This window comes from Harmonia axyridis, chromosome 2 (assembly GCF_914767665.1).
Source record: "Harmonia axyridis chromosome 2, icHarAxyr1.1, whole genome shotgun sequence".
Lineage (NCBI taxonomy): Eukaryota > Metazoa > Arthropoda > Insecta > Coleoptera > Coccinellidae > Harmonia > Harmonia axyridis.
In genome coordinates, this window is record NC_059502.1 from 20,418,211 (window position 1) to 20,435,735 (window position 17,525).

Consider the following 17,525-nt stretch of genomic DNA (forward strand, 5'->3'; position numbering starts at 1 on the left):
AAAATAAAAAAATGATTGTTATGCTAAATTGAAACATGGTGAACCGAAGACGGCGCACGCAGTGGACGCCCAAAAGAGGCTGTCATCGACGAAAAATCAAAAAAGTTCACAAACTAATTTTGAATAAATGTGAAGTGGAGTTGATCGAGATAGCAGACATTGTGAAGATATTATCTGAACGTGTACATTATATCATTCACGAAAATTTGTTCATGAGAAAGCTGAGTGCAAAATGGGTGTTGCGCGATCAAAAGCAACAAAGTGTTAATGATTCTGAGCAGTGTTTGAAGCTATTTAAGTTTAATAAACCTGAATTTTTGCGTCAATATGTGTCAATGGATGAAACAAGGCTTCATCATTTCACTCCGGAGTCCAATCGACATTGAGCTGAGTGGACTGCACAGGATGAACCGTATCCAAAGCGAGTAAAAACACAGCATTCAGCTGGCAAGGTTATGGAATCAGTATTCTGGGATTCGTAAGGTATAATATATTTTTACCTCCAAAAAGCCCAGACCATCAACAGCGATTACTATAAAGAGTAATTGGATCGTCTGAAGGGTGAAATTGTTGAAAAACGGCCCCATTTGAAGGAAAAAAATGTGCTGTTTCATCAAGACAATGCGTCGTGTCACAAACCAATGAAGACAATGGCAAAATTGCATGAATTGGGTTTCGAATTGCTTCTGCATCCACCGTATTCGCCAGATCGGACCACCAGCGACTTTTTCCTGTTCTCAGACCTCAAAAGAATGCTCGCTGGAAAGAAATTTAGTGCCAATGAAGAGGTAATCGCCGAAACTGAGGCCTCTTTTGAAGCGGAAAATAAACACTACTACAAAAATGGTATCGAAAAGTTAGAAGATATGTTGAATAATAAAATCGAATTTTGCATGTGTGTTACTATGGTAGACCGGGGACTTTTCAATTGGCCTGTTAAAGTTCTCATTCAATTTCAAATCTCCCTTAGCTAGGCCTTATTACCAGCATCTACCTTATGTATTAAACTATTCTCTATCGTTATCGCCAACTGCGATTCCCTGAGACCAGTTATTTGGAAAGATACAACCACTGAATTTCCATGCAAGAGGCACAAACCACAAATAGCCAACTCAGGTAAACACAAAGTCGAACCGTGGTAGCAAGGTAATTGGGGTTAATCACAAGATGATGAACGATTGGAAAATAGATGGGGCAATGTAGGAAATAATGTAGTCTAGTCACGCTAATAACACCTCCTCAAACTGTTTAGAGACATTAAAGGGATTCGCCTTATTGAAATTAACGATCCTATTCGAGGTTTGAATTTTAACAACTGCGTAATAAAAGGGCCGTATACTTCCAAATTGATTCAGTGGAATCTGAATTTTTCCAATTTGTTCAGATATCAGAAAATTAGATGGAATTATATTAGCTGCGATAAAAAATTATATAATATGAAATTACTTCGCGTTCCCTTGTTCGGTAAAAACCTAATGGCGAAATTCAGAAAGTGATACGAAGTTGGAAAATTATCCAGCTTGTTTATCCATATACTGTGTCTACTGAACATTTTTTCCGTAGTAAACACAAAACATTGAGAATTACATTATATCCAAAAAGAAAAAAGTACGTTTCGAGGAATACATTTTATACGAGAATATAAAGTGATTGAAACATTGAGGAAATCATGTGAGTTCAAATAAAGAGCTTAATTTCTGCACTTTCATACATGATTTTGCCACCCAGCTAAGGTCAGAAGTTTTTGAGAATATACTGTTGTATTTGTGTGCTGTGTTTTGTTTCCCTTCATTCAGAAAAATGAAAGTTTTTTTGAACCAGAAACCTTCTGAATTCAAATTTCAAGAAAATCCTCATTATAGTCATTATTTCTCTCATATAATTGTTATTTGAGAAATCCAATACCAGACACAGAAAATTCTGAAGGATTGTAATCGAGCATAATTTAATTATTCAGCATCAAGCGAAATTCATAGTGTGAAAACTGTTATTATCCTTCAGTCCTGTTCATGTTGTTGAATATTCAATCAATCATCAACGGAAGCGGGATTCAGGTTTGCATGAATATTCAAAATATTTCATACAATTTATAAAATTAAACGATAATAGGTTCCTGTTTGATCTAGTTTTATAGTGTTTTTCAACTCTATGGCAGAAACAGCGGCCGAAACAAATTCGGAAATGTAAAATATAACAACTCTGTGACAAAGGCCTGACTTTGTGCCATATTAAAACATTCTATTGGCTCTAGTAAGAAGCCTGAACCGGTCTACATGTGTAGGTACGTTCTCCATATTATTCCATTCTACTTGTTTTAAATTGTAAGCAATTTGCTCTTCCTACAGCACTGTCCCAAAAAAGGAAACCTGAAATAATTGAAAACATAAAGCTTTCGAAGTTACGAAAAATTTACAAATTGAAAATTGTTACAGTGAAAATATTTTCTAATTAATTTACGAGTGAAAAGCCACAGGCTTATTTTTGTTCTGTCAATTTCGTCATCAATTAAAAGCACATCTTACAACCATTGTTATATCAACTTTCGTTCTCTTTATCTATATTTCTCAGAAACCAAAAACTAGCAAATTTATTTCGTGTTGTTTGAAGGTTTTTCAAGTTACAAATAATAATCTTACAAATTCACCTTCTTTTAGGAGACACATTTCCTGTTTTAATACGGTTTACTTATGTATTTCCTCATTAAATACCTCTCAAAATCATCATAAAAAAAGTAATGGCCGAAAGAAGACACAATTTAGTTTTTCAGTGCATCAGTTGAAGAATATCTTTTTTCGGCCATAACTCCAGAACGCCTGAAGCTATCGCTTTGCGAACTTTTGGTTTTTTCATACAAATTTGATGGGATTTCTGTTTCTGTCAGAACTTGAAGACACAATTTGGTTTTTCGCAGTGCATCAGTTGAAGAATATCTTCTTTCGGCCATAACTTCACAACGCCTGGAACTATCGCTTTGTGGCCTTCAGGTTTTTTCATGCATATTTGATGGAATTTCTGTTTCTGTTGAGAAAATCCTATCATTACATTTGAAATTTCGGAGTAAAATGAACAAAACAATGAACTTCTGACTTTGCGCCCCCTATCGAAAACAGCAAAAACAAATTTATCATGAGTGTATTTTGTCCTCAATCAACAAGATATTATCTTTCAGACGAGATCTAATTTGCTCAAAAATGTTGAGCCATACTGAAGTTACAGGCATTTCAATCAGTAAGATTGCTCCCTTTCACCTACCCTTATTTGATGTCGTAAAATCTAAAGTGACGATTCAAAAAGATAGAGAATTTTCCAAGGATTACAGTGATGATATTTTTCTTCAACTTCATATGAAACATTTTCGAGTAAAATTCATATTTCTATTCGACGATAGCTATAACGCCCCCTAACGGAAGAGGTATGAACTTCAACACAATTTCCAGTGTGTTTTCTTGTGGTAAAAATTTTTACCGCAAGTCTCTACGTTGAGTGGATCCTGAGATATAGCAGCTTACCTCGCTTATTTGCCCACCCTGTACACATCTCTGGAAAGATCTGCTGGCAGTCAGCATGTTCCGCTATGGAGATGAAAGGTGGCCAAGGTAGGGAACACTGAGTGCTATACTGATGATTCCATCAATGAAAGATAGCAAGATGCTCCGAGAAAAAAACAAACTCACTAAAGAAGCTTCGAATCCTGAATTCTTCTTAATATCCCCTTATCAAGGTCAAATTAAGTCTGTACGTTACTCTTTCTGCGGTTATCTTCCAGAAATTTCTTTAAATTAATTTTTCAATTGGAATTAATCAAATGATTATCAATCGTGATATTTTTCTAACGGATGAGTGAATCTAAATAGAGTTAAATTATAACGAATTCCAAAATCGTTGCGTAATCCAAGCAGACCCTTCTGTGTGATTTCCTCAAACAAGATTATTGGCTAGATTCCTCTAGTACTCTACACTGTTCTGCAATTCAAATATTATTCTAAAAGGTAACACGCCTTCCTGATGGGCATGTATTTATTCCTCCTACATTGTAATCAGAATTGTTGATGAGAAACTTGCCTAAGTATTAATGAAGTCATTCAATGTGGGGGAATTAATTTAGCTTGTAATTGACACATTGACCCTTGTAGGGGATAGGTTAAATAATCGTTTCCGGAGGATATATGGAGGATCCAATAATTGGCGATAGATAGTGGGCAGTTGATAAAGCTGGGAAAATTAAGACAAATTTATTTGGAACACTAAGCTGATTCTTTATCGTTCAGTTAAAGTGGTGATATTAGGTGTAGTAACATAGTATAGTATTCAACGAGCGGTATTGTATGTCATAATTCACCCAGATGAAGTTTGCAGCACGAGCCGCAGTCGAGTGCTGTAATTATCAAGTGAGTTATGACCATTACCGCAAGTTGAATACTATACTTTATCTACGACTATAACAATAAATACTGAAATACATGAATAGAGCAAAAACCTTATTGACGAATCCCAAAAGTTACCTATAAATGTTAAAATTATCAAAGTACCATTCCTTCTCTCAGTAACAATAATGGAATGTTCCTTTTCGGTCAACCGAATAGAAGCACAGAGGTATAGAAGCACAGAGCCATCTTTTCCGATTTATTATAGTGAGTTATAGCAGTGAGTTAATATAACTAGCGTTGTTCATTGATAGATACTATTGATGGCTCAAAAGCAGTTAAATAATGAATATATAATTCAATAGGAGTAGATAAAGATCAATATCCTCTCAAATCTGTCAAATCTATCTATTATCTGTCAAATTTGCGATTCAGAAACCAGTTCTGCTAACCAACATTTCTCAAAGTAAAAATCAATAAACCATTTTCATGGAAATATTCCATTATTTCCAATATAAATTCACTGAATTACAGAAAATAATGTATGAGGTGTAATAAAAACAAATCCATTATTTTTGCATGAAAAACAAGGCTTTAATTACTACAGTTAAAATAATCCGATTCAGGTCAAATATGCACCGTTTTGTTCGACAAATTATTGCCATTTTGAAGGTAATATCATTTTGCCTTTGATATAGAAGCCATCGTTCCTATTGGCAAAAAAATTGAGACAGTCTCCTTTGAAACAAATTTTTCATCAGCAAAAGTATTTGTCATGAACAGGAATAGATGGTAATCACTTGGAGCCAGCTCCGTATTATAAAGTGGATGCATAAAAACCTTCCTACCAACTTCCCGGAGTTTCTGGCTAGTCACTATCGGTGTGTGTGTCCTAGTGTTGTCCTGATAGAACACAATTCCTCACCTATTGGCAGCTTCTGGGCTATTGCTTCCTTCAGACGGTCCAATTATTGACAGTACAGTTCCAAGTTAACATTAACTAGTTGTAGATCAGCTCATAGTAGACAATCTCCTGCCAATCTCACCAAAACTCAGAAAAACTTTACTGTCCGTCAATCCTAGCTTTCGAACACAATTGTTTTCGCTTGACGTTGTCGTAAATGAACCACCTTTCTCCACCAGTCATCAACCACTTCAAAAATGGGTTGCGATTCAGCAGCGATTCGCAGATGAAAATTTGGATCACGAGGTTTTTTGCTTTAACTTACCCATTCATCGATCTTCTTCTTGAGACCTGCCTTATGCAAATGGTTCCAAACTGTTTTTTGTGCAATCTTTAGCTCTCGGCAATAGAAACTCACATGATGGTCAGACTCGACAATGTCCATGATGTTATCGAGTTACGACAGTTTCGACAATTGGCCTGGCAAGAAAGTTTTTGTACCAAGAAATTTCATCTTCCTAACGCTATCCAGTGGAACCTGATCGGACTTATACAAGGCGAGATACAGATAATTTAAGTCATCTATTGGAAAAATAATGGATTCATTTTACTACACCTAATATAATAAGTATTCGAATAGAAGGCTCATTCTAACACTTGATCATTCGAAAACTCTCCTCTTTGAAGCTCGTTATTATGGTATTCATTTATAATACAGAAGTACAGAAGGAATTGATATTTTTCCACGAGCTCAAAGTTCAAAAATGAGCCATGAATTGGCTAGTTTCTGAATGAACGAGGTTTAGAATGTGTATAAATATCATACAATATTTTTTCTAATTCACTCTTTTTTTTAAATGTGGAATATTTCCACAAATATCGTTTAGTGATTCTTGCATTGGAAAATGTGAGTTGGTAGAACAGTTTTCTGTATCACAAATTTGACAGATATTAGTTACAGGGGTGATAGTGATAATTCGTGACAGGGGAGTTCTGAGTACCAACAATAATGAAAAAAAAATAAACATGAAATCTGTGTGAATCTAAAACATTCTTGCAAAATTCTGTTTTACAAGATATGGCGAAATGAATGCATTTGTTATAGAATTGGAGAAATAACTATTTTCCATGACTGTTATAGAATTCTTATGTCAAGTTTTATCCCCAAATGTTGGCAATCTAAAAAAAATAAAAACATTTTTCTTCTCATTTTTGAAGCCTGTAACCTTTCAAGGAGAGGTCAAGAGCTTTTGTTCACATAAAGACCCCTTGAATATTCCACAAAAATTCTGAATGGAAGTATTTTAGTTCTCTCACGCATATTCGTCGACAAAGATCAGATTGTGGACAAGAATATTATGAATTTTACACGTGGAACAAATCCAGTCGAACAACTAGCACCGAACATTCCAATGGTTCCTTTAAAATGCAGATTACTGATCAGCAGTACGTTTTAGTTGCATTGCTTTCTCATTAATCATTCATGGAGTCCCAAATGCGGCATTTTACTTGTTAACAAGGTCATCGAATTCTAGATGTATTTCATTACTCAAAATGATTTTTTTAATAGCATTGACTTGCATAGAGTGGTCTAGGATAATTACTCAATATTTCTGTGACCACAAAATCGACAGAGTTGAGGTTTTTGGTGTTATGAAATAACAATTTCAACTTCAAAACTAAATGCAATAAAAAACAAATGATAACACCTATGGGTTCTAATGAAAAAAGTGCTTGTAGGATGTTTCTCTAATTGTGTGGTTATTCCGTTCATTCTTCCACATCTTGTAGAACAAAATCGTGCGAGAATATATCAGAAACGCACAGTTTTCATGGTTATATTTTATTATTCTATGTTGGTACTCCGAACTTTCCGCCACTGCTTTGTCTGTCAATTCATCAATTTGCCTTGAAGAAATCAGTTCTGCCAACCAACATTTTTCAATGCAAAAATCACTAAATTATATTTATGGACATATTTCATTAATTTCAATGAAAATGCAATGAATTAGAGAAAATAATGTATAATACTCGTACAGAAGGCTCATTCTACCACTCGTTCATTCAAAAACTCGCCACTTCGTGGCTCGTTTTTGAATTTTGAACTCGTGGAAGAATATCAATGCCTTCTGCACTTGTATTATAAATAACTATTTTGTTTAATGTTTACAGCAACAGTAGTAATTTCAAGTCATTTTCCAATTTTGTCTTATAGCTTGAAAACTATTGATCCTATAAAATTGGGGTTTTCACCCAAAAATCGATCTCGCAAATGTGTCAATCATTGTTAAGTACCTCAAAGGGATTCTGAGATTACCTCACAAGACAACCAAAGTGGAATACTGATACACTATGTATTTTGAAAATATTCTTATTTTATATTGCAATAAGGTGAATCGTTTCGATCTAGAAATTTAGAGCACCACGCCAATATGGTAGGAACCTGTCTGTATATTCGATGTAAAATCATTCTCGATTCCAATTCAATACGAATGCAAGTGTCAGATTCTTCTCAGAATATTACCATTGCGAAGGTTTCATAACTTCAACCACTTGAATACTCGTATACTTCAGCTTTAAATTGTTACGAATATAATTTTCCTATATATTACAAAAATTGCTTGATCTCTTGTCAAATCCAATTTACGCTATCAGAAAGCAATTTATACCGTAATCCAAGCATGAGGGGACCTATGGAACGGCAGATTTGAGTTTGAGCGTAAGGATTATGAGATTTTTATATGGACCGAAATATACAAGGTATTTCTCTGCACATTTTCACCCAACCGTATTTTGTCATGCATCAGGCGAAGTGAATTAGATTATGACGGCGGCAAGAGATGTATTCATATATTTTTCAATCCGCTATTGTTCTACAGGGTGTAACATGATTGGTTGACCAAAGCCTAGAAGTGAATACAGGTCCTCCAGGCCTTCTAGAAAAGTAGCTTGTTGTGTATCCTTAGGTTCTTAGTTTCGAAGGTTCAGGATGAGAATTGGCTCGAGTTTTAGATATGCATAGCTTAGAAATTAGCAATCTGTTTTTGGTTAAATTTTTTGGGTTTCAGAATGAAGAAAAATTGATCAGAAAGCTATAAAATTAAAAATCTCTGTTGATAATATCAAATATCATCACGAATGAAATAAAAACAAAACCGTAATTCAAAAAAGTTAGATAAAACTGGAATTCTTTCGTTTGCTTTGGACTACTTTTTTTTATGGCAATAACAAGAGTTTGAAAGATTTTATGCAGTAAACAAACCACAAAATTTGAACAAAATCGGACTGTTCATTTCCCAGCTACGGATATCAGAAATTTGGGCCAATTTTGTCCCTGTATCTCCGAAAATAGGTAGTCTTAGGATACACAACAAGCTATTTACAATATTCAAAATTATTCTGGAAATTCTTCTACGTCTACGTTATCAGACGTTCCTTTATAAGCAATCATCGTTTTGATCACGAATAACAAGTTAGATTAATCCATCAATCTCTGATTGATTGAACATAGTAGAGTATTTTGGGTGACATTACTAAAGGGTGTTATTTTTAGAGCTATAGAACTTTAAATTGCAATAAAAAAACGATGGATTATTCGATTGACATGAATTTGTCGCATTACATTTTAAATATGATTTCTGGCATATGACTGCCACGGCTGGCTCGGATGTAGTCCAATCTGGACGTCCAATTTTCGATGACTTTTTCCAACATTTGTGGCCGTATATCGGCAATAACTCGGCGAATGTTGTCTTCCAAATGGTCAAGGGTTTGTGGCTTATCCGCATAGACCAATGACTTTACATAGCCCCAAAGAAAGTAGTCTAGCGGTTTTAAATCTCAAGATCTTGGAGGTCAATTCACAGGTCCATAACGTGAAATTAGGCGGTCACCAAAGTTGTCTTTCAATAAATCGATTGTGGCACGAGCTGTGTGACATGTTGCGCCGTATTGTTGGAACCACAGCTCCACCAAACAGTCAGTTTTTCGTATGTAACGGTGTTTCGACATACTCTTGAGGATTAGCTCCACTCCAAATGCGGCAATTTTGTTTGGTAATGTAGCCATTCAAGCAGAAGTGCGCTTCATCTCTAAACAAAATTCGCTCATGAAAATCGCGATACGTATTCCGCAAAGAACCATTATTTTCGAAATAAATTTGCATTATTTGCAAGCGTTGTTCAGGCGTGAGTCTATTCATGATGAATTGCCAAACCAAACTCAGAATAAATCACTTGGCAGCTGTTAAATCGGGCGCCATCTTGAACAGTATTGCCAACTTAAAGTTATATACCTCGAAAAAAAAAACACCCGTTACATGATGACCTAAACAAAAAATGAGGTAAGCACTGACAGAACTATACCTATCTCCGTTTCCAAAATAAGTGCCTTGAAGATCAATCATTATGGAATACAATTGTATTTCATAATTATTTATTACTCAATTAATTATAAAACAATAATTCTTTTTTTTTATGACTTAAGCAAATAAACACAATCCGAAAAGTTGCATTGAACAGACCACACTGCCAAGGAATAAAGGAGTCAGGGCTCCGATGATCATCAAGGATGTTGCTCATGTGCAGATAGAAAGCCTAAGAACATATTTCGAACACTAAGCAATTACAAAGATGTCATAAATCTTAGTGTGAAGCAGACAAATCAATACCTTTACAGCTACATTAAGACCATATTTCATACCACCAACACAGTCCAAAAAAAAAAAAAATGCAAAGATGGGGGAGAGAAGTTTCTGCATAGAAAACATTTCAACAAGTTCAACCAGGATCATTGAGCGTCGAACTATTGGCTTACATCAAGTGCAATGTATCCAGAAACGGAAGGTTTTCTTTTAGCCATCCAAGATCTAGTAATCTCAACGAGAAATTACTGCAGTCATATCATAAAGGATCGAACAATCACTGACGATCGATGCCGATTTGAATGTCCCATAAAGGAAACAATCCAACATATCACAGGAGGATGTTAAATGTTTGTAGGAAATGAATATGCAGTAGGGAAGATACTGCATCAAGAATTGGCAACCGTATCAGAACTAAGTCATTCTGAAAAAGTACCATACTGCAAATATCGCCCGGAGACCATCCTCGAAAACGAACGCTATAAAATGTACTGTAATCGTACGGTTTTGACTGATCAAACAGCTCCTCAGAAAAGACCAGATAACTAGCAGATAAACATCAGACGATAGCAATACTCATCGATGTAGCAATACCAAATAATAACATTCGTCAAAAGGAGATCAAAAAATTTTCAAAATATAGGGGCTTCGAGTTTCTGATGAAGCGCCAGTGGAGAATGATATCAATGAGAACTATTTCAATTATCATCTCAACAACTGGAATAGTACCTACCCAAAGATCTGAAGATGAATATCAAGCAACAAGGACTTAGTGAGTATATACAGGGTGTGGCGTAATTAATGGATAATCCTGTACTGGCAAATAGGAGAGGTCACGGCCGACCAGAAAATGTGGAGTTATGTTCAGAAAAAATATCATAGTTTTCGAGATATCGGACAATTTCATTTTTTTCTAAAAATGCAACATGAGGATTATCATACTTTTTTCTCTGAATTAAGCAAGATGGTAGGAATTTGGTAGTTTATCTCATAGTACAGCTATTTGAGAGTAAAATAAAAACAATGCCCAAAGAAATAACAAGATTTGTGATCACAGCAATGAATTTAGTGAGTAAAGGTGCACTTTTCAGAAAAAAATGAAATTGTCCGATATCTCGAAAACTATGATATTTTTACTGAACATAACTTTACATTTTCTGGTCGGTCATGACCTCTCCTATTCGCCAGTATAGGCTTATCCATTAATTACGCCACACCCTGTATGTAATATATAATGCAAAAAGCTTCTTTTTCAGGTACTGCAAGAATGCTGAGAAAATTCCAAGGAGGTGATGGACAGGTCTATGGATCGAAAGGAACGCGTGGAAGAGAACCAAAAGCTCGATGAGGACCAGAGGGACCACAAGGACCGAAGTACATCCCCTATACCTACAAATCTTTCAACATCATCATTGTCTCTGATCTAGACCAAATCATTTCGAATACGTCTACGTGTACCTTCCTCACATCAAAGCGATATTGGAAAGAGAATTATTCAAATGACTGCATCATTGTAGATTCATTAAACTAATGAAATCTCTGTTATGGAATTGGATATCTAAAATATCAAAACTGTATATTTTATTGAATTAATTAATTAATTGAAATAAATTAAAATTGAAAATAAATATTTATACAAATTCGATTATTCGGAGATTCCAATATAAACAATATCGTAAGTGAAGGGTGTTTTTTTTAGAGCTATAGAACTTTAAATTACAATAAATCAACGATGGATTATTCGATTGACATGAATTTTATTCATCCGCAAGATGATCTTGTGGCATTACATTTTGAATATGATTTCTGGCATACGACCGCCACGGCTGGCTCGGATGTAGTCCAATCTGGACGTCCAATTCTCGATGACTTTTTCCAACATTTGTGGCCGTATATCGGCAATAACACGGCGAATGTTGTCTTCCAAATGGTCAAGGGTTTGTGGCTTATCCGCATAGATCAATGACTTCACATAGCCCCACAGAAAGTAGTCTAGCGGTGTTAAATCACAAGATCTTGGAGGCCAATTCACAGGTCCAAAACGTGAAATTAGGCGGTCACCAAACGTGTCTTTCAATAAATCGATTGTGGCACGAGCTGTGTGACATGTTGCGCCGTCTTGTTAAAACCACAGCTTCTGGACATCATGGTTGTACAATTCAGGAATGAAAAAGTTAGTAATCATGGCTCTATACCGATCACCATTGACTGTAACGTTCTGGCCATCATCGTTTTTGAAGAAGTACAGACCAATGATTCCACCAGCCCATAAAGCGCACCAAACAGTCAGTTTTTCTGGATGTAACGGTGTTTCGACATACACTTGAGGATTTGCGTCACTCCAAATGCGCAGTTTTGTTTGTTGACGTAGCAATTCAACCAGAAGTGCGCTTCATCGCTAAACAAAATAAAATGGACGTAGTGCGCGATACGTATTCCGCACAGAACCATTATTTTCGAAACAAAATTGCACTATTTGCAAGCATTGTTCAGGCGTGAGTCTATTTATGATGAATTGCCAAACCAAACTGAGAATAAATCACTTGGCAGCTGTTAAATCGGTCGCCATCTTGAACAGTAATGCCAACTTAAAGTTATATATCTCGAAAAAAACACCCTATAGTTGGGAGTTTCTTTTCATAGGCTGTCAGTGTTAATCGAAATAAATGTTATCTACGAACTGAAATATAGGTGTGAACTATTTCGATCCATTGGATATAATTTCCCCAGTAACGACTGGATATGCCATTAGAAGATATTTGATTAACTACAATCTCAAGCATATTGACATATTCCCCCATTCAAATCATATCAGCATATGTCAATGTTGTAAGTCATTAGTGTTCGAATTGTGGGTATCGGCATAGTGTAATATCGAGCACATAGTCCTGCTGATCTATTCTCGTTGTCCATATACCTATATACGAGTATAAACAAGGTTTCCGGAATCCAATATGAGTTGGTTTAGATTGTATAGTAGCAAAATGACAGTAATTAATAAACTTTCGGCCTTGACCTACCAATTATGAACATTTCCGAAATGGAATATGAGCACATAATAATATACGAAGCAATTTAAATGCCGTTTTATTTCTATTGATATATCAATAATGTTTTTCACCTAAAATGTTTTGACAGTATGATCATTCGATGAAATGATCTTGAAATATCAGATAGATTCATATTTTCAAAAGTACCCGGAAAATGGTCGTTAAAAATTAAATATTCAACAATATCCTCAGAGTAATAACCATAGGTAGAGAAAGCATACTAGTCCGGGAGCCAGTAACAGATATACATGACCAAGTTCCTCTCAAACGGTAATTAGTTGAATGCATCAGGTAATAGTAATAAAAAGCCTCGTGAACGTCAGCTACGACTCGGGTGGGGGGGAGAGCGGCGGCAGCTCCCCAAACACGAAGAAAAAAAAAATTCAGTCATTTCCTCCCAACTGAAAATTTGTCAAATTTTCCCAAGTACTACTTTTTTATAGCTGTTTTTACATAAATGCTCTGTACAATCCGCAGAATCTTCACAGTGTCTGAAAATGATCTTGAATAAGCTCGAAACTGCGGGTACACAATGTAATCCTTAAATTGTTATTCCAATTTAATTGGTAGTAAAAACTTAGTCGTAATAAAAACTTGTTTTTATCAAATAACGTAGCCTTTTTGTTCGGTTCGATAATATTATGAATATTGATATCCGATAACTTCTCCCGCCTAAAGCGTTTCTCAGAACATAAGGGTTCATCAACACATCCCGTCTAGTCTATCGAACACATCCATAAATATAAGAGACGCAACACTGGAGCAAAATTGTCGATATATACTCACCTTGCCGTCGTTTTTCCTATACGCGTCGTGTATTTTCCAGACCAGTTCAGGGCCGGCGCACGCAACTTGTTTCCCAATTTCAAAATATTGTCCGATGGGGTTGGTCTCCAGGGAGTTTTGGGCACCTCCCCCACTTTTGAATTTGGAAAACATGGTGGTGGCTGGCATCGAGAACTTGAAGGTATCTTTCATTTGCTGCAGCTTGGACGACTCTATTTTCGCTATTTTGTGTGAAGACGGCTATACGGTTTGCGTGTGCACTCGTTTATTTAGAACAACTGAAAGAGCCATCAAGTTATCAGCACATCGAATGGTCACGAACATTGGCCATTCCTGCAACAAAAGGGAGAATCAGGTTTGTCGAGGGGACTGAACCAAAAAGTCATGCGAACTAGTTCGTTTACAAAAATATAGGCAATCATCCTTTGTTTCATTTTATCTAAGATCATTTTTTCATTGTTTTTTTTCTTTCCCTCCTCTTCTAATATGTGAAGCCTGATGTTTTCCGAGTAAAAGTGCCTACCATAGACATAATAACATGTACTGTTCCTCGCGTCGCTTCTCGCAACGCTTTGCGGGCTATCAAAGAGAGAGAGGTGTTGAAAAGGATGGAATAATTGATGTCAAAACATACGAATTGCCTATGGAAATAACGCGTTTTTAGAAAAGTATCGAAATAGCTAAATGAATCACATTTAGGAACTGTATGAAACAGATTTTCATTATATCTAAAATTTCTTTCAGAAAAAGTCGAATTTCATTAAATCCTATCTGAGAAAAGATATTTTAGTACCGTAATCAGTTCATCACAGTTCTAAAAACATTGGTGTAATGAACTCATAACAGAATTGTTTTCAGTTATATTTTTCGTTTTGTGGTTTTGACTACACTGGCTTTCGTCCTATCAAATTTCAACACACGTCAATTGTAGATATAATAGCATTTCGATTTAATGGAATGATTTGCATTATCATTCGCAATTTCTCTCAATCATTTGATTTCTTCGAAAATAATTCACAAATTCAATTCGTAATTATCAATTATTTCGAAATTCGAAACGTACGATTCAAATTGGTAATCTGTTCATTTTCGTAACAGTCACACCAACTGCCAAGATAAAATACAAAAGTCACTAGGATGAATAATCTGAATTTTTCATTGAATTTCAACAATATCTCACAAAACTTGACTGAAATAAAAAAAATATCGTCTAATACTCGTTGCAGAAGGCAATTCCAACACTGATGCGTTCGAAAATTCAAATTTTGCACATTCATGTTGCAATAGGAGCCTATTCTGCAACTTGTTTTAGAATATTCCATTATTTTCTATTCTAGTGTTTGTAGAAAGTTCAGAGTTTATGAGAAATATTATAGATATAATTAAATTAATATTCGATATAATATAGCAACAAGTGTAACTGAACTTCAGGCAATTCACAATTTGTGTTAAAAGAAAAAACTTACAGAAGATCATTTATGAAATTTTTGGAATTTTAAATCTGTTGTCTTCAGGAAAAATAGTCTGAACATCTTTAGGGAATAGACTGAGGAAATAGTGAGCGTTATTGGGCATGAAAGTACTATACTTTTCCTAACAGGAGGACATTTCAACCTTCCTTTCCAAAAGTATACATCTTCCTCTACTCTGGCGGTGTAATAAACTACTGCAAATTTCATAACAGGGTTCATTAATAGTTATTTATAATAAAAGTGCAGAAGGCATTGATATTCTTCCACGAGTTCAAAATTCAAAAACGAGCCACGAAGTGGCGAGTTTTTGAATGAACGAGTGGTAGAATGAGCCTTCTGTACGAGTATTATACATTATTTTCTCTAATTCATTGCATTTTCATTGAAATTAATGAAATATTTCCATAAATATAATTTAGTGATTTTTGCATTGAAAAATGTTGGTTGGCAGAACTGATTTCTTTAAGGCAATTTGATGAATTGACAGATAAAGCCGTAGCGGAAAGTTCGGAGTGCCAACATAGAATAATAAAATATAACCATGCAAACTGTGCGTTTCTTATATATTCTCGCACGATTTTGTTCTACAAGATGTGGAAGAATGAACAAAATAACCACAGAATTAGAGAAATTACCTTCTAACATCAAATATACAAGCACATATGGGAAAAAACATATAATAATTATTTCTCTTTTTCAGTATCGTAATGAGTTCATGACAGTTCTAAAAACAGTGCTGTAATGAACTCATTAGTGCATCGTTTCCTCTGTTTTGGAGTGATTACTAACATATCACGGCCTTAGAGGAAAAATTTTTCCTCTGAGACCACGGCTGTGACAGAAGGTTTGTAGTCTTTAGTCCTCATTGCTATCACCCATTTCATTTAATTTTCCAAAACCTTGTGAAAATATTCGATAAAATAATCGATACATCACTTCTCGTTTCTTTACCTATGTAATTTCACGTCCAACCTTCTTTTGGATCAAAACAACACAATTATAAGCTGAACACGAAGCTGCCATATCCAAAATTGTTTATTAGTACTAAAATAAGCCGAATGTATATTACTGATACAAAGTAATACAACAAACAACAATAATATAGGATAATGCGCTACAACTTCGTCTGCATATTCACTGAAACTGGATTCTACTTCCTCCTCACCCCTCACTTCATTTTTTCTCAACAATATTATAGCTTGATTGTCGTACTCCTGGAGTAATAAAGTCCTGGCGTATTATTATTTCGCCACCCAACTCTACAGGGCGTTGTCTTCTCTTATCAGATGATAAATGAAACGTCTCATCTAACGATGAAGTCATTGTTCTCTGACCTGAATTTCTGACTCCAGGGAGCAAACTAGGTTAGGTGAACACCCAATGCGATGATGAAGGAAAACATTCACAGATAAATTGAGCTTGAGGTTGAATAAATATCTGGTCTGAGTTTGTTATTCCATAGCATATAATGGGAAGAGTTAAGTAATGATAAGTTTTTTTTAGCTCTAAGAAACAATGGTGAACAATAAAAATATTGAAACATTCAATTATAAGGATACAAAATTAATTTCCTATTATAGCTTGAAATTGATTCTTTCCACATGAGCGACACCAATTGGAATCGAGCTTGTGTGCAAAAAGAGTTCTACACTTTTTTTTCTGTTAGTGAGAATATTTTCGATGGAGTATTTTCAGTTATAATATCATAAGAGTATAGACAATATTCGATTATACACCGAGTCACGAGACGTAGTTCGTGAAAAATCTCGAGAGCGCAGCTCGTTTCACGAAATAGGACGAGTAAAGAGGATCGTATAATCGAATATTGTCTATGCTCGAATTGGTATTCATTACAGTAACCGTCTATAACTATATTTATAAACATCTATAACTATAACCAGAGCACAACACTTAAAAAAGTTCAATGACATTTCACTGAGCTTGACTCTTTTTTTTTTTTGCGAACGTCCAAGAAAGTTACTATGGAAATGATTAAGATGTCTAAAACCATGGTGTATGCACTCCTCAAATTTTGAATGCATTGACATTCGACCAAATTGAAAATATTAGTTTTATTTCGTGGCGGCGCCGCAATGTCATACTTGTCATTTCGATCTTTTTCCGTTGATTTTGATTGGATACATTAATTAAAACCCGATATTGACCAATCAAAAGCGATGTGTAACCGAGTTTGATCGTGCAAAGTCGTGAAACAAAACACGAAACGTTTACTGGAATGAATTCAAATATTTGAAATAGAGAGAAAGTTTATTGGTATTTCAATTACAAGAATTGCTTCCATAGATC

General features: G+C 35.1%; 1 protein-coding gene across 2 annotated transcripts in view; it reads right to left on the reverse strand.

Annotated features, from left to right (window-relative positions):
* LOC123673652 (SCY1-like protein 2) overlaps window positions 1–14,074 on the reverse strand; it is a 224,692-nt gene extending 210,618 nt beyond the window's left edge. For both annotated transcript variants that reach the window (XM_045608245.1, XM_045608244.1), the window contains exon 1: window positions 13,747–14,074. In XM_045608245.1, the coding sequence (XP_045464201.1) occupies window positions 13,747–13,938 (192 nt within the window). In that variant the 5' untranslated portion in view covers window positions 13,939–14,074. The remainder of the gene's footprint in view (window positions 1–13,746) is intronic.
* Window positions 14,075–17,525: the final 3,451 nt, after the last annotated feature.